At 56.5% G+C, this 17,370-nt stretch overlaps 1 protein-coding gene across 2 annotated transcripts in view; it reads right to left on the bottom strand.

Moving 5' to 3' along the window:
* The window catches only part of UNC5A (unc-5 netrin receptor A), a 59,415-nt gene extending 51,712 nt beyond the window's left edge, over positions 1 to 7,703 (bottom strand). For both annotated transcript variants that reach the window (XM_031437847.2, XM_031437848.2), the window contains exon 1: positions 7,465 to 7,703. In XM_031437847.2, the coding sequence (XP_031293707.1) occupies positions 7,465 to 7,534 (70 nt within the window). In that variant the 5' untranslated portion in view covers positions 7,535 to 7,703. The remainder of the gene's footprint in view (positions 1 to 7,464) is intronic.
* Positions 7,704 to 17,370: the final 9,667 nt, after the last annotated feature.

The following is a 17,370-nucleotide window of genomic DNA, read 5'->3' as shown; positions in this document are numbered from 1 at the left end:
CCACGTCTCCGGGCCCCGGGGGAGGCGGCGCGGGTGGGGGCCGCGGTCCAGCGTGCGCGGGAAGCCAGGAGCGGCGGCCGCCGCGGAGCCGCCGTGTCCGGAGGCTGGATGCCCGCTCCCCGGGCGGCAACCGAGCGCTCAGCCAGGAACTTGTTAACAGGCCCCGAACAAAGAGCCGCTAATCCGGCGGGCGGCCGCGGGCGGGCTGGCGGGCGGAGGGATCCCGCCCCTTCCCCGCGCGGCTGCCGAGTTTACTGCTCACTCAATACCCGGCGCGGGGCGGGGGAGGGGGGCCACAGGGCTGGACGCTCAGCGCCTCCTCCTCCGGGACGCCCCCGGGGGTTCGCCCCTCCCCAGGGCCCCGGCGGGCGGGCGCAGAGGGTAATTGCTAATCCCCTGGGCTCTGGCTCCCATTGGCTCGGGCACCTGCCGCCCCACGGCGGCTCACGTGCTCCGCGGCTCGCCTGGCCTGGGGCCTGCTTCCAGCCCTGGACCCCCGCCCGCTAAGCTACCTGGACAGCGGGGTGGGGGTTGTTCTGGGGAGAGGGGGAGGCTCCGGTCGCGCTGGGAAGATCAGGAATCACTCCTACCTGCCAGTGCCTGGTACCCCTTTTCCTTTGGGGGTGGGGTTAGGAGAAGGGCTAGAAAGATGCAGATGTGGAAAAACCCAGCAGCACCTCAAGTCCACATAGTACTCTCTTGTCTCTCTTCCAATAAGGAGGGGATAGGGTCTAATTCGGGGTATACCCCCCCGCAGGCTCTGGGCTGGACACGCTGCGGGCGAGGGGTGGGGGAACGGGGAGCCCCACCTGCCACCCTGGCTGGGGAGGTATAGGGCAGAGGTGGGATACAGGGCCCCTAGCTCCTTCTCCAAGGATCCATCTAGACTGACTCCCCCTCCCCAAACCGCAGCTGTGTATTTGCCTGGAGCTCAAGGTGACCCTGAGCCTTCCAGAGGGACACGGCTCTGACATCCAGGTGTGGGGAGAGGCCTGAGTCTGGGGGACTCATCCATCAGGGCACTGGCCCTTGGTGCTCTCACCATGGTGCACTCATAGGCAGGAAGTTCAGGGTCCCCTCCCCCATCTAGTGGGACCTAAAACCTGCCCTTTGGGGCCTGCTCTGGGGAGTAACTGCCACTCAGGCCTCTCCTGATGGCTATGAGCCTCCCTGTCTCCTCCATCCCAAACAGGGCTGAGATGGCCCAGCCAACATCACACCCGAAGAGTGGGAGGGGCAGGGGACTTCTGTATGGCTTGTCCCTGGCTGTCAAAGGGGGCAGAGGAAAGACGCCAGGCCTGTCCCCATCCCCCAATGGAGGCCTCCCCTTGGGCCTCTGCCCTCTTACCTGGACCCCACAAAGAGGACACCAAGGACTCCCCCACTCCCCATCGGAGAGAGTGGAACAGTGCCCTCTGCTGTATCCATCTCCATCAATTGTTAACATTTATTAAGCACCTATTGTGTGCGGACTGACATGCATTGTCTGCCTAATCCACACAATAACCCTGTTAAGTCCTTTTGTGACTATTTTAGAGACAAGGAAACTACACAGAGGAGCTGGATCCACAGCCAGGACTAGGGGGAGGTATTGGGGTGCCAAGGGCACAAAATGTAAGGAGGCCTTCATTCTCAGGGGCCGACCCTGTACTTTCATGATTTAAATTTTGCACCCTAGGCACCTCCCTTGTCTCATGCTTCGTCCCAGCCCTGGTCCAAACCCAGAGCCCAGAGCATGCCACCTCAACCATCCCACCACCTCCTCCATGTGCCTGGGGTTCTGGCTCCCATGGGGCCAAAGGCTGCCTGCAGCATCTGACATCAGTGCCTGGGGAGAGGGTGGCACTCTGACCTTCGGGGGGCCCTGAGAAGGCCTGTTTTTGCCATTGAGGGTGTTCACCAGCTAAAGCAGGGCCCTGCGTCCTTGCTTGGGTGCTAAGACTCTACAATTCCCACCTCTGCCACACAGTCACCTTTGGCCCTGCTGCAGCACCCACCTGGTTCCAAGGCAACGCAGGCAGCTGCTGCCAGGGTGGTTGGTGGCTTTGGCAGGTGCTGGGCAGGTGTGAGTGGTTCCTGGGGGAGCCTGGTGCTGAGTGCACAGTCCACCCCAGACTCACAAGGCAGCCTCCCTGGGCATCAGCCTGTGCCCCTAATAGTCATCAAGTCTAATCCTTTGGTATACAAAGAGGAAAACAGCCCAGAGAGGTTAAGTGATTTGTCCAAGATCGCACAGTAATCAAATGACAGAGCCGGGACTATAATTGAGGTCCATCCAGGGCCCCTACTCCCATATTGCTGCCATGTTATGTGTGTCAGAGCGGATCATCAGCACACAGTTCCAGGCCAGGCTGAGCCCAAATCATCATCTTCCTAGAACCCCCAAACAAACAAAGCTCTTTGCACATCAGAGGAGCTGGTATCTGAATCAGGCCCAAGTCCCTGCAGGGGGTGGTGTGTGTACAGATTGGGGGGTTGTGGGGGGGCTTCTTCCAACTAGAAGCAATGACTTCTCCCAGGGGCTCCTGCCTGGGGCTGGAGCAGCAAGAGGTGAAGCAGCTTATACGGAGACCATCTTCTTTCCTACGTGTGGGCTTGGGTCCCGATGCAGCTTAAGACCGCCCCTCTGTCCACCCTGGGTGCTCTGTGTTGCCCATCAAGCTGTTACTGTATCCCCAGGAAGCAGACGTGACCTCATTCTACAAAGTTGGAAACAGGCTGGGAGAGTAAAAGTTATTCATTCAAGGTCAGGTGGCTTCGACTGAAACCGGCCTGTCTGCCTCCAAAGCACTGTCCTTTGTAGTCCACCTGACAGGAAGAGGGGGGCAAGGCTCCCCAGAAGGCAGGGGGACCCTTCGATGCCACTCCCATGGGGGAGACAAGAGGAAGGAAGGGGTGGGCCAGCAGAATTGACTGCAGGAAGCTGGGTGCCCAACTGGGTGGTGGGGATGGTTGGGGCGCAGGGGCTGGGCTCTGCTGGGGCTCAACTTCAGGAACCAGGAGCCCTGTGGAGGTGCTGCACAGAGCACCCCATCTTGGTGTCAACTCCAGCCCTGCAGGTGTGGGTGGGGCTCGAGGAAGCTGCCACCCACACAGATTGTTGGGGTCAGGATGGACAACCGCTCGGTATCCCTCAGCCTTACCTTCCAGGGGCTTGACTCTGCAGGTCTGGGGGCCACAATGACATTATTCACACAAGAAGACACTCCTCTGGGAACATCTTTGCCTGGGAGGGGTGGGGGTGGGCAGGGAGGTTCCAACTCCACATACGTGGGCATACGTCCCCCGCCCCGGCCCTGGACAGCAGCCATCTCCAGCCTCCCTGGAGCAGGGCAGTCTGTGTTCAGGCACAAGGATGAGGAGGGCTGCCCAGGTGGACAGAGCAAACTTCTTTCCCCCTCCCCAGACGCAGCAGCCTCCCTGCCTAGCCAGAGAACCCAAACTCCAGCGGAGGAAATAAAGAAAAAAAAATAAGCACTTGACTGTTGAGGGCTGAGAACAGGGTCACAGGGTCACAGCGCCATAGACAAAGGCAATACTTGTGGGAAGCACTGGCGTGAATGAGGAGGTGGCTCGGGCCAGATGCCTCTGGCAAGATGCCCCAGGCCCCACGTGCCTCTCCAGGGCTGAAGAATCAGTACCTCTGTCCTGGAGCCCACTCAAAGATCCTCCGTGTGCTGTGCTGTGGCCCCTGCATGGGCCCTGGGGGGAGTGAGGGAGGCCCCTGGGGGGGGGGCTGTGTTGACGCTGGGGGCTGAGATGAGAAGAGTGGGGATTGGCAGAGCAGGGGAGCTTGGCCAAGATCTGGAAAGAGCTGAGGATGTTGGGGTGTAGGATGGGGAGGGTGGCTGGCAGGGCCAGGGATACCCAGTTCTGCAAGGCAAGGGAGGTACAGTGTGTGGAAGCCAGAGCTTGTCTGGGGGTTTGATGCCCAGCCCAGCAGTAGTCAGAGCCAGGGAGGAGCACCCCACCTGCCAACAGATCCACCCAGTGATGTGTGGAGATGCAGGTGTTTCCTAAGGGCCCCTGGGCTTGGGGTTCAGACTTTACCTGCTGGCACAGGGGAGCTGCAGAAGGCTTTTGAGCGGGTTCCATCCTGGGCACCAGGGGCATTAGTCTAAGTGAAGGAGGCATAGCAGGGGGCTGAGTGGGGGTGGGTCCTGCACTGGTCCAGGTGAAAAGGTGAGAGAGAAAGGGTTGGTGGTGGGAGGGGACAAAGGAGGAGAGGGACACGAGCAAAGTCACAAGTAGGGCTGAGCTGGAGGACTCGGTGACAGATTAGACATGAAGCGTGAAGGAGAAGGTTAGAGCCGAGGGAGGCTTTAAGGTTTCCAGCTCCGGGCTGAGGAATAGTGGGAGGGGGAATGACAGGGCCCCTGGGAGGAGGGGGCTACAGGAGAGGGGTGGCCTGGGAGGAGCAGGCCCGGCACGCGTGGGTGTGGATACCTGTTTCTGTAGCTGTAGCCAAGCCCAGCTTTGGGGCCTTCACCTGGAGAGGTCCCCCCTCCCCCCACCCCAGCTGAGGGCAGTTCCTGCCTTGAGACTGCATGGCTTGAGTTGGCAGGTCTGGGGCCCAGAGCAGCACTAGGCAGGAGGGAGGGATGTGACACAGTGGGGTCCTGGCCCCTGGCTGAGGCCACAGCTGGCTGCTCCTATGAACCAGGCCAGTGCCTCTTGGCTGGGAGTTTGGTCCCTGGATCAGTGCCAATCCCCAGGCTCCTAAGGGCCTCCCAACACAGGCAGGTCAGTCAGAGGACCAGCCCTCTCCTGGGAGTGCCTGCGGGGGGCCCCAAAGCCCAGACCCCCATCCCAAGGCAGGGTGAGTGATAGCAGGATATCTCAGCCTTGAAGAGTTGACATCCTCCTTGCAACCAACTGCTCCAGCCTGAGGGCGAGGGATGGAAAGAGGGGCCCAGGACCAGCCCTGAGGATGGGAGGAGGGGCCTGAGGCAGCAGCCACCGAGTCAGGATGGGCAAAGCCATGGCTTAGTGCCCCTCAGCCCCACCTTGTAGGAGCTCCAGCTCCCCGTGGGCCCCTCCCCCTCAGGAGTGCAGAGATCTGAGACCAGGAGGCAGACAGGTGTTGTGGCCCATGGGGCAGGGGGGGAGGGGGGCAGGTGCCAGCTGGGTAACTGGGTATGAGTGAGAAAGCCTGGATGCGCGGGCACTGAGAGGGCCCACCCCGGTGAGTGTGCCTGAGGGACAGGCTTTTGTGTGATATCAAGAGACAGAGGGTGGGCACTTGGCCTGGGGAGCGGGAGGCTTTGGTTGTGCTGGCCCCCGGCGCCCCCTGCCGCCTGGCTGGCCGTCCCTCCCTCAGCCACTCACAGACACATTTTTCACTGGCTGCTGTTGCCAAGGAGCTGAATGGGCGGTGCGGGAGGAGCTGGGGTCAGCGCAGGGCCAGCCTGCTGGGTACATGTGCCCAGAGCCTGTGGGGGACGGCAGTAAGGGACCCTAGATGAAAAGAAGGGCCTCCCGCCCTTCGGCAGCCCCTCACATAGACCTGAGACTTAATGCCCAGAGGCAGGTTCTGCTCCAGGGCAGCCCTGCGGCACTGGTGCCCATCTGCCAGCTCCCTGGGCAACGTTATAGGAGGCCCCAACAGGTGCCCCACGACTCAGGGATGCGGTCCCCTGACTCTATGGCCTCCTGAGGAGTCCATGCGGCACCCCCTGGGCTGCGGCACCCTGAATCCCCATCACAGGGCACCCTCTCATCAACACAAGCTCACCTGTGCAACCGCTCACAACCGGCACACACGTGCAGCAGGCCAGCCGTCACACACGCTCATCTGGCCACACACATACCCAGGCTGCACAGACCGCCAGCCTCCCTCCCCTCAGCATCGCCAGGGCACACATGCCCACCCACAGCCCTCACACGTGCTCACGTGGGCAATGTGCAGATATGACCACACAGCCCTCTGGCACACATCCGACTCAGTAAACATCTCCTGGGTACCTTCTGGGTATCTAGCGACACCTCTCCTGGGTGAGGAGCATGAACACCCCCAGCTCACCATGGTCAGTGGTGCAACCTGCACCCCCTGAGTGATGCACACACACACTCCTAGCTCGCACGTGTGTGCAAGATGGACACGTACCCAGTGGCAGTGCAGCCTCCCAGCTCAGTCAAGATGAGGAGGGGAGGTCATGGGGCAGAAAGGTTTGTTAAAGTGAGGACTTGTGGGGGTGGGGCAGTGATGGGATGATGGAGAAGGGAGAGAGACTGGATGGGATGGGGTGGAGGGAGGATTGAGGGGGCAGGATGGGAACGGCGGCCAGGCAGTGGTGGGTGCAGGATGTGCTACGCAGAGACCCTTGAAGGAAACAGCCATCAGCCTCAATCATCTGGTTGGTTTCTGAGCTTTCATTCATTCATCTCCAGTCTGTCTGGCTTTGCATCTCAGGAACCCCAGCGTTCCCTTCTGATACCTCTGGGATTAACAATGGCCTGGCCAGGCTCACCCTCCAGGGTCTCAGGGCAGCAAGAATCAAGATTACTAGGCCAAGCTCCATGCCCCGCTTCACCACACAGATAACCCCCTCCCATGCACACAGAAGCTCAGTTCTGCTAAGTGCATGGAGGGCAGTCAGAGATCAGGAGGCCCAGCATCTCAGTCAGCCTAGGTGGAAGCTCAGGGAGAACAGACAAAGGATGCACAGGGGAACTACCCCCCACCCCCACCCCAGGAGATGGGCTGAGGGCTGAGTTATGGGGCAGGTGAGGGTGGCCAAAGGGACACGAAGGGAGGGAGAAGGGCTGTGTAGCGAGAAAGAAGAGGGGAAGCGGTAATGGATCTACCGCACACAACTCTGGCCCCCCAAGCACCAGGGAGGCCAGGAGCCCCAGCTAGGGCCGGGGGGCCGCGGAGCTGACTGTACGGGCTGCAAGGGCTGGGGGCTGGTGTAAGCGTCGCCACGCCTGAGTGTGTGCGTGTGCGAGCCTGTGTGGTGGGGACAGAGGAGGACACTGTGTTCCCGACGTGGGCAGAGGCCAGGTGCCAAGCTGGGAATTGTGAGTAGCTGTTTGGGGCAGATGCTGCTGGGAAGAGGTATCTTAAACCCCCTCCTCAATTTCCTAAGCACTGGGATGTGGTCCAAATCCACTATTCTGCTAACCGTCCAAGTCAGACTCCCTGGGGCTTTGATCTAAACCCCACGACCCTGCTCTGGGGCAGGGCAACCAGCGAACTTCCCCCGCCTGGAGACGTGGGGCGTCTACACTCGCCAGCCCCACGCGCTGACAGCTGCTCCTGGACTTGGCAGAACCCAGGCTTCCGGGGAAGTGCGCGGGGAAGCTGCGCAGCAGCGAGAGGCGGCCCCCGCGTCCCGCCTCGCAAAGTTTGGCCTCCGGGGGCTCCCAGCCGGGTCAGGCAGCGCGGGTCAGGGACCCCCAGAGCAGAGAGCGTTCGTGCCCACGGTCACCCTCAAGCCTCCCCAAAGCGCGCGCGTGACTCACCCGAGCTGTGGAGCCAGGCGGCAAGGACTATACCCAGGAGCGCTGGCCACAGGCCGGGCCGGACGGCCATGGCCGCGGGCTGGCGGGCGGGCCGGGCGCGGGGCCCCGCGGACCAGAGGGCGGCTTTCAGCTCCTCAGCCCAGAGCCCCAGCCCCGGGGTCCCAGGGGGCCCATGCCAGCGGACTGCGCTGCCTCCGGGCGGCCGGCTGCGGGGCGCACGCGGCGCGTGGCTCCGCTGGGCACCGGGAGCGCAGCAATGCAGCCGGGGCGGAGCGCAGCGCCAGCCGCGCCGCGCACCAAGCCAGCCGCCGCGCGGAGCCCGCAGCCGGGGAGCGGGCCGGCGGGCGCGGCAAAACCCGGACTGGAGCAGCGGAGCGGGACGGCGGCAGGGCGGGGCGGGGGAAGGAAGGAGGGGCCCGGCCGCTCCGCGCGGCGCGCTCGGGCCACCCCCAGCTCCGGGGATCCCTCCTGGCGATGCCCGAGGCTCCCCCAGGGAGGGGCTGGGGTGGTAGGCGGGGAGGCCTCCCACCGCCCCGCGCGATCTCCAGGGACTGGGCCAGGAATCTGAAACCCGGAGTGGATCGGTTCTCCGGATCCGGGCTCTCCTGGGCCCTCCAGCTTGCGCACAGGTGGCCCGGGAGGGGCCCAGGGCTGCGGCGACCCCGGCGCGGCGCCAGGCTGCAGAGAGCCGCCCGGGACAGGGGTGCCCGGGGCAGGTTCTGCTGCAGTCCTCTACCCACACCCCACCCCACTCCCCGCCTCCGGCAGCGCTCGGAAGCTGTCAGTGTGCCTCGGTATGCCACCCTGCTCGTGGCTTGGATAGGGGACTGCAGGAGAGTGCCCGGGCCCTGGCTTGTGCGCAGAGGTACCCGGGTAGACCAGATTAAAGGCCACCCGCAATACCAGGCACGTAGCCTGACGGCCCTCTCAGTGACCCAAGGTTTCTTTAACCTCGGGGCCCTGCTCGCCTTAGGAGAACAACCCTAGGACGCAGCGCAACCCACAGGGCGCGCGGTATTTGGGCCCCGAGCGCGCACCGCGCCTGAGACGTGGGCGTGAGGGAACAAGCCGGGATTTTGGAGCTAGAGAGATCTGGGGTAGGGTCTAGACGCCTCTGCCTTCTAGCTCTTTGACCTTGGGCAAGTCACTTCGTCTCCCGGAGCCGCCAGCAACGACCGCTGCTGGAGTCTTCTGTTCCCCACCCCCATTCCCTAATCGGGTTAAAATAAACAGAGGGTTGCCTTGAAGGAGAAAGGAAATGACAAACGTGCACAATATGCACGGGAGAGTGGTTAGAAAAAGAGAGGGTCCTACTCTGGGTCGGGAGGAGGGTGAGAAGGGAGAAGGTAGGGTGGCAACCTAAAACGCCTACAGGGGCCAGTCGATAATATAAATTGATGCTGCGCACTGCACGCTGGGCGATATAAGAATGGTCTTCGCTTCCACAAAGAGATATGAGCTCTCCTATGTTTCTTGAAACACGAGGCCCTCTCTCGGTCTGTCTTTTGTTTCCCACTTTTGATAGAGAAGGGTTGTGAGAAATGTTTTGCTTTCCTCTTAACTCTGCTGTGAAAAACATCAGCCAATGTCCAAATACCTATCTACAGAAGCTGGGCTTCAGCGCCAAAGAGACAATGGCAGCTCTGGGGACTGGGCACAGGGTTCCATCCACAGGGGCAGCTGGTTCTTCTCTTTCAGGTACCAGTTTGGGGGGGTGGGTATTTTTTGGGGGGAGGCGATTAGGTTTATTTTTATTTATTTGTTTAGCGGTACAGGGTATGGACCCAGGACCTCGTGCATGCTAAGCACACACTCTACCACTGAGCTATCCTCTCCCTACTCCAAATTTTCAATAGAAGCCACTGTATGTGAAAATTTCTGATTTAAAATTTTTACCTAAAATTAAAAAAAAAATTTTTTTAACTTCATGTGAGCCCAGATGAAAATGTCCACAAATATCCACTAGCGCTGAGGATTACTTGTGTGTACTTTGTGCTTTGGGTGTTGCTTGTGTGTACACTGTATCAGAGGGCCCTGATCTACCCAACTGGACTGTGTGTGTGTGTGTGTGTGTGTGTGTGTGTGTTGTGTGTGTGTGTGTGTTGAGGGGGAGCAGTGTGTGCCTAGGCAGCTTCCTCTGACTCTCTGCCCCATTCCACTCCCAGGAGAGAGGTGGGTGAGAGAGGCGAAACAGTAGCAGCACCTGTATTTGAGGGCCCCAGTATGAGGGCAATGATTAGGAACTGGGATTTGGGCACTGGAGGGAAGTAGATGAAAATGAAAGACTGGGATTGGGGGCTGGGGTATAAGATGATATAGTGGTGTGTGCTGGACTCTGCTACGTCTGCCAAAGTTTATAATTTGGTTTGATCCTCACATGCAGTCCTGTTAAACATTATTACCCCCATTATACAGATGAGGTAACTGAGGCTTGGGGAAGGAAAATGCCTTATGCCCAGGGCCAGCCTTTTTCAGTGATTGCAGGGCTAGCTGAGATGACTGTGCAAGCTTTCCTGTCAATGTCCATGTGCCTTATCTTTCCTCCTGCAGGTTTGACTCTGGGATTAGATCTTAGAAATGAGGTTTGGAGTCCAGGAAAGGAAAGGGTCTCTTTCTCTGTTCAGTTTGGTTGCTCTTTTCACTTCCCTGGCTCTCTCTCTTCAGCTGGAATAAGACGATTTGTGTAGCAGGCGGGATAGATGAAGTTATGTTGTGGTAACAGTCCCCAGATCTCTGTGGCTTAAATCAACAAAGGTTTATTTCTCATTTTATCCATCATGAATCTACTGCTCCAACTTATCCTCACTCGAGGACCCAGGCTGACAAAGCGGCCACTCTCAGGAATGCTGTTGGCCAGTGAGAGAGAGGAAACAAGAGCTCTGGAAGTATACCCACCAGCCATCGATGGCTCAGCCCAGAAATGACACATGTTATTTCCACTCACAATTCACTGGCCCAAACTGGCCCCATGGCCCCACCCAAGAGGGCCAGAAAGTGCATTCCTAACACATGCCTGGAAGGCAGCAGCTGAAATATGTGGAAAGCAGCATTACTGCTAACCGCAGCCTCCAGGCCCAGAATGAGCTGCCCCCTGCCTAACTGCACCTCCTCCTAGGCCCTGGCCGTGTTGGCATTCCTTCTGTTTCTCTGGCATCCTGGCTCATCCCCACCTCCAGGCTTTCCTGTTTGTTTTTGTGTCCCCAGATCTGTTCACGTGGGTGGTTCCTTTTAGTCACTCAGGTCAGCTGTCCCCTTCCAAGTGGTACTCAGGGCCATGTCAGGAAAAGGAGCAGCAGTGCCCTTGTGGAGACAGGGGAGCAGGTGTCTCAGCTGAATTCCAGTTAATATTGCAGGTTGGAGGGCTGCCAGGAAGGGCTTGTCTCAGACCTAAAGGTAGATGGCCAGAGAGGAGGGCTCCTGACATCCCCAATCTCTTTTGCTCTTGAGGCCCAGACTCGAAGGCAAGGAGGAGCCAGACCCTGACTGGGGAGGGGGGACCCTCCTGCAAGTGTCCGTAGCCCCCTTGCGATATTCCAGTGTCAGGGCACGGGTTTTACCTCTGATTGCTCTGCTGGCCAGAAATGTCTCCTTTCAAGGGAGCAGGAATTCTGCCCCTCACTGGGTTCACCATCTGGTCCACACCAAGCATGTGTGCCCCCTCTCTTCTTCCGTTGTTTCCAAAGACTTTTTTTAAACTTCAGAACACAAAGTCTTGGGGGTGGGTAATAGCTCAGGGGTAGAATGCATGCTTAGCATGCACGAGGTCCAGGGTTTGAGCCCCACTACCACCATTAAAAAATTATGCAAAAAAAAAAAAAAAAAAGATTGGAACAGAACGCAAAGTCTGGGTCTACCCTGGATTTTCTCCCTCCAGGTCAAACAGTTCTGCTATTGTCAGCACTCTCAACACACTAGTTCCCTGCTGCAGGTGCTCTCCAGCGGGACTGCTCCTTTGAAGGCGCCTCATTAAGGGAGGAAGTTGCCACATCTCCTGCCTACGTGGCCTTGTGAACTGCACAAGCAAGGATCCGGTCAGCTGTTGGTCAGTCACATCGTGTTGCTAATGCCCTCCCAACTGGGGGGCCTCAGAGCTCGTGGTGAGGCCACAGCTGACATGGAGATATGCCAGAAGCCCCTGTGATAATGATTAAAATGCAAACTCCAGGCCCTGACTTATCCTGATTCTGATTCACTATGTCTGGGGAGGTGTCTAGGAACCTGTGCTTTCACTAAGCCCTCCCCACAAATCCCCTACAGCCATTTTTACTGATGCCAGTGGCTTGAAGACTTCACTTTGAGGAATGCTGGCCTAGGTCTTTGCCATGGGTGCTGCCAACAACTGGATGTTATTCATCTACCCTGGTCACTGGCTTTCTGAATTTAAACGCAGAGACTTCAATTCACCCTAATTTTATTCCGTTGTATTACACTTAACCCTCTTTCCCTACATGGAGCCCTCTCAGGATGTGGAGGCTGTTAGGCAGGGGACTCGCTGTTTTCTTCAGCTTCCTGTCATTCCCAGATAAATACTTACATACTTTCAGTCAAGTCTTTACTAAACAGGTGGCTGGGATCAGTACCAAGGACAGATCCCACTGGCGTGTTCACTCTACATTACCTTGCAAGTTCCATGGGGAAATAAGACAGCTTCTCTTTCATTCACTTGGGAAGCCTCCAATCACATCACTCTACCCTTCAGCTCACACACCACTGCTGTACCCACAAAATAAATGGAAATTCCCTGTAGAGCCCCAGACACATGAGTCTCCTGCTTTGCCCTGATCTACCAGGCCAATAATCCAATCAAGCAGGAAATTAGTTTGGCAGGAAGGCCTTGTTCTTGGTGACCCAAAATTGTCTCTTGATGGCCCCTGCCCTGATCCCAGCATTCTTATATGTCCACTGCTCAGCCTCCAGTTCCTGTCTTCTGGAAGCAACATCTTTCCATCTTTCCTTTTGAGGGATCACCTCTTCCCATCATCAGTGCATGAGATTCTTGTGGGGCTACCCCACCCCAGTTCCAGAGGATGGCACATGCTTTGGGACACACAGCATCCACTATTCCCTGAATCACGATTCTTTCAAGAATGCACATATGACCAAAGCCAAGCCGCTGAGGCTCACTTCTAGGACTTTTGTTGGAACTAAGGAGAGAAAGAATTTCTTTTTTTTGCTGGGCTTGGAGGAGGAAAAGGGTGCTCCTAGGGCTGCCATTATGGGAGGAGCACATTCTTGTGATCGAAGCTGGGCAGAGAAGAGCAGAGCCTGGAGAAGAGAGAGGGGCTATGTCCTGGTTCTTCATTTAAGCCCCTTGGATCCAGCTGTTCCTGAAGCTACCAGACACACCCCTGGTTTTTCAGTTATATGAGCCTTTTTTGTTGCTGTTTTAAGCCTATTTTGGGTTTCTGTCATTTTCACTTGAAAGAATGGTATAGAACCATCCTTTATAAAAATTTGTTATAGAGCCTTGCCTAAGATAAAGCAAGTGCTTATTAATGCTTAGTGTTTGCAAGGCTCAGTGCTACCCACTGGGGGAAGCTGCAGCCTGTGGGAGAAGACATAGATGTCCTCCTAGTTGTAAGTTGGGGTGGAAGGAGAGCTGCATTATAAGACAAGTGAAGAATGTGTAGGGTTTAAGAGGGGAGAGAACTAAAAACACACCCCTTCACAGGACCCCCAGCAATATCTGGACCAGTCCCTCCACACGCAGAGCCCTAACAGTTACCTATGCCCCGAATCCAACACTCACACACACACACACACACACACACACACACACACACACACACACAGAGAATGCCAGCACCCACTCAGTGTCTGCTCCTAGCACAAATGCACTTCCCACTCCCAACTCACACAGATGCACACAATCAATAATATAATCAGTCAGTACTGAATCAATATTGGACCCAGTCAATGAAAACACGTAAGTTCTATGTATGTGTGTACGTATACGTAAAAACACTTCCAGATACCCCCACTCCTTTCTTGCACAGACTGTTTTCATGCCCATTCTCCATGCAGCCCCAAGCTACTGAGAATTTTGTGCCCAGCCCTATCCTGTGGCCGCAACGCAGGAAGTGAGATCCCATCTTGAACTCTCCAGGACCAAGGGCAGCTCCTAGCATTTGTTGAAACTCATGCCCAGCACAGGACTAAGCTCCTTACCTGGTCTCTTTCAATTCTCACAACCCCTTAAGAAGTAGACACCATTATTGCCCCCATTATGTAGATACAAAAACTGAGGCACAGAGAGGGGATGTAACTTGCCTAAAGCCACTCAGCTTGTAAGGGATGGGACAAGGATTTAAACCCAGATGCTGCTCCAGACATGTTTGCTGAGTGATTGAAAGAACATTCAGTCTAACAAATGGTTTTATTAGAGACATGTGGTCCTTTGATATATGTGCTACCCACCCTTCCACATGCACACACTCAGAAACACACACCCAGAGAAACACAGACACCCAGAAACAACCATTCAAGCTCCATGAGCTCCATGGCATATCAGACTCGGAGGTTTCCCTGGCTACACAGCTCCGATTTCTAGTGTCCCCACTGGGCACTTTCAGGCAGGTTTGGAGGTGAGGTGTTCCCTGCTGAGGGGCCTGTGTGAAAAGGAGGGGGTGGGGAATTATCAGCAAGGGGCAGGAGGAGCTGAGCAGGAGGAGGAGGATGGGATTGGACCGAGTGGAAACCTGGCACCATGCCCTCTACAGATGACCTGATGAGCATTTTGCAGAGTTAATTTCATTAGCATCTCTGGGAGATGAACAATTAGCAAGATGCTCTGATGCCTTTAAAAGCTTAAGAGAGGGAGAAGGATGCCTTTCTGGCTCCCCCACCAGACCACAGTGTCCATCCCTTCCTGCTTTTTCTCTATGCCCCCTCCATCTCCATCTCCCATCCACTCTTATCCCATTTTTCCCTCCCCTGCCATCATGCCCTCATAGAATTACTTATACCCCCCACCCCACTCCACCCATCCCGCTCCTCAGCCACCACGATGGCCCCACCCTCCCTCTTCCAGGCTTCCATCTGCCCCTCGGCAGCCCCAGGCTGGACCACTGCCCACAGAGCATCAATTGGTCCCCTGCGTTCTGATCGCTCAGACACTCAGGGCTAGGGCTTGGCACTGGTCCAGTCCTGCAAAGAGGCAGAGCTTTCCTTTGGCACCCACAAAGGGCAGGGCCAGGTAGGGGATCTGTATTTTTCATTGATTTTGCTACCAGGTCTTTGGCAACTCCCAGACAGGATTCCAGCCCCTGACAAGTTGGAGCTCCCATTCCAGTCCCCAGGCTGGTCTGGTGGGCAGGGCGGAGGAAGCTTCTACTGCCTCTCCCGGTGCCCAACACACTGAGTCCCTGGACCTGTGGGGAGGCTGGGGCTTCCTGTGGGGAGGCTGGGGCTTCCTGAAGGGAGGCCCAGGTCAGTGTGGCTCTACTGAACAGATGCAAAATGGCTCTCAAGACACGGGTCAGTGTTTGTCTCAGTCTCCAGCTACATAGCCCTGGTGTTGGGGACATTCTCTTCACTGTGCCTTCCCCAAGTCCTGGTCAGTGGGAGGGGTTCTGGTCCAGCAACTAGACTTCCCCCAGCCTCTTTGGAGAGCCCTGGGGCAGCTCTGATATAGCAAGGCTGTAAGGGTCAGGGCCCCAGCCTTTGTGGGTTGAGATTCCAAGTTCTCTAGGACTAAGTGGGGGCTCCAGTCAGACTCTCTCCCCTCTGTCCAGGTGTTCCCTGATGGTTCTAAGCTCCCTTCCACCCCAGACCTCTCCCTCAGTCAGGGCATCAGAGTATCTGGGAGCTTGCTAAAATCCAGATTTCTCAGACTCCTTCCCAGACCTACTATGGGATCTCTGGGCAGGGCCCAGGGATCTGTATTTAAGAGGTTTCCAGCTGGGCCTTCTAGACTGGGAACCATGGCACACAATTTTGGGGGGGGGTCACAGGCCCCCGGAGATAAAAACTCTTGCTTTATGTTATGAATTCTCAATAGGAGCTGTGTTGTCCCAAGGGGGTGGGAATTGGTTCTTTGAGGGTGGAAGTAGGTGAAAAAATCTGACTCTTTCTCTGCATAAAGCACAGATCTACATACAGTGCATAAACAGGTAGACAGCATATCGGTGGCTTGACAATTTCAAAGAGGGGCTGTTAGGGAAAAAAATGTCTGCTAGGCTCCTTGTGGGGGCAATAGTGAAAAACAGGCTGAAAATCACGCTCACTACTGAGAGGTCCTGAGAAGCATGAGAGCCTAACACAGATCCGACACACCACACCTGGGCAGGCACACACACACACACACACACCAGCGCACACTACACACCACAACGCATCGAGAAGCTTCTCCTCACGCATGTGCAGATACACACGCTCCCATCTTCACCCTCCCACACAGACATTGGGGGCTCCAATAACACTGCCTTAGTAAGGAGGAGACTAGGTTACGATTTTAATAAGCTTCTAAATAAATAAATATATAAACCCCCCTTTACCAGGGCCTCTGTGCTTCTTATTAATGTGACATCTCTGGCCTTACGCTTCTTGAGAACACAGTCGTCGTGTGTAGGCGGGTTTCTGAGATGGTATGTGTTCTGTTCGTGGCTGTGAAGGAGCAGGTGTGTGAACCGTGTGTCGGGTGCAAGTGTGTGTGAGGTGTGTGCTGGTGCAGTGTGTCATGGATGACAGGTCAGGAAAGAGCATGTGTGTGTGTATGTGTGTGTGTGTGTGTGCACGTGTGTGCTTTAGTGCATGCACACTTAGGGGGTGACTCTGGGGCTCTTGGCCAGATGCTGACCAATTTCTGGAGAAGTTGGTCTCCAAATTGTCCCGGTTCATCATTTCTTACTTTGGTCGACATCTGGTCCATGCTCCTTAAACATGTGCTGCATGAATAAGTGGGTGAATAAATGAATGTAATTGACAAGGCATCTTGACCTTCGTTCTCTGAATTAAGCCTCATAAGTGGTCCCATGTCCTAGGTCTCACTGTGCTCATTTTACAGATGAGAAAACTGAGGCCCAGGGAATTTAAGGCAGCATCTGCATCATTACCATTCAGTAAGTGGTAGCTGAACACAAGTCATATGGTTCCCAGGCTTTACCCAGGGCCCATCGTTACCCTGCAGGCACTAGGGCAACCCAAGTGAGGTGGCTCAGACTGAATTCTGTAATCACCTCGCGCAGGGTCACTTCCAGAAGGGCTGCGGAAGAGGTGGCCCTGTTAGAATCCAGCAACCACAGCAACATCCTCCTGAGAGGTTCCTGACAGCCCCTGCCCACTTTTTCCTCTGCTCCTCCCTGGTACCACCAGACCCCTGGCCCTCATAGCCTGCTGTCCTGGTCCCTTGAGGGCCAGCTGAGCAGATTGGCGATGTTCCCCCAGTGCTGCAATTCTGACTCAGTCCCTCGGGGGTGGGTACATACTGTGTGCCAAGGTTAATTAAACTGGTAATTAGAAGGAGAGATGCTTAATCTATCTGGTTAATAAAATAACCCCCTTGCATGAGCACGTGGATGCTGTCACTTGGCTGGGTGGAAGCGGAGAGGCTGCAGCCCTGGCATTACGGGATTAGCAGAGCAGAATGCTCCCTGCTCCCTTAGGCACTGGCTCCCTGCCCTCTCTGCTCCCCAGGCCCTGGAACCGATTCCTGGGTTTGCCCCAGCCTCAGGTGGGATTTTGGAGGGAGTCTCGAGGAGGACCAGGTATTTGGAGGCAACCTGTCCCGGGGATGCTCGAAGGTGAAAGGTGACCCTCACAGGGTCTGCCTGCAGCTGGCCCAGCTTGCCATGGGTTGGGGGGCTCCTATGCCAGCAGGGGCCCTCTCATGTCCTTCCGTGACTGTTCATGCCACTTCCTTCAAGGGCTAAGTCTGACCATCACCTTCTAAATTACATCCTTGGTGAA

This window comes from Camelus dromedarius, chromosome 27 (genome assembly GCF_036321535.1).
Source record: "Camelus dromedarius isolate mCamDro1 chromosome 27, mCamDro1.pat, whole genome shotgun sequence".
Lineage (NCBI taxonomy): Eukaryota > Metazoa > Chordata > Mammalia > Artiodactyla > Camelidae > Camelus > Camelus dromedarius.
This window is presented reverse-complemented; position numbering and strand designations above follow the sequence as displayed.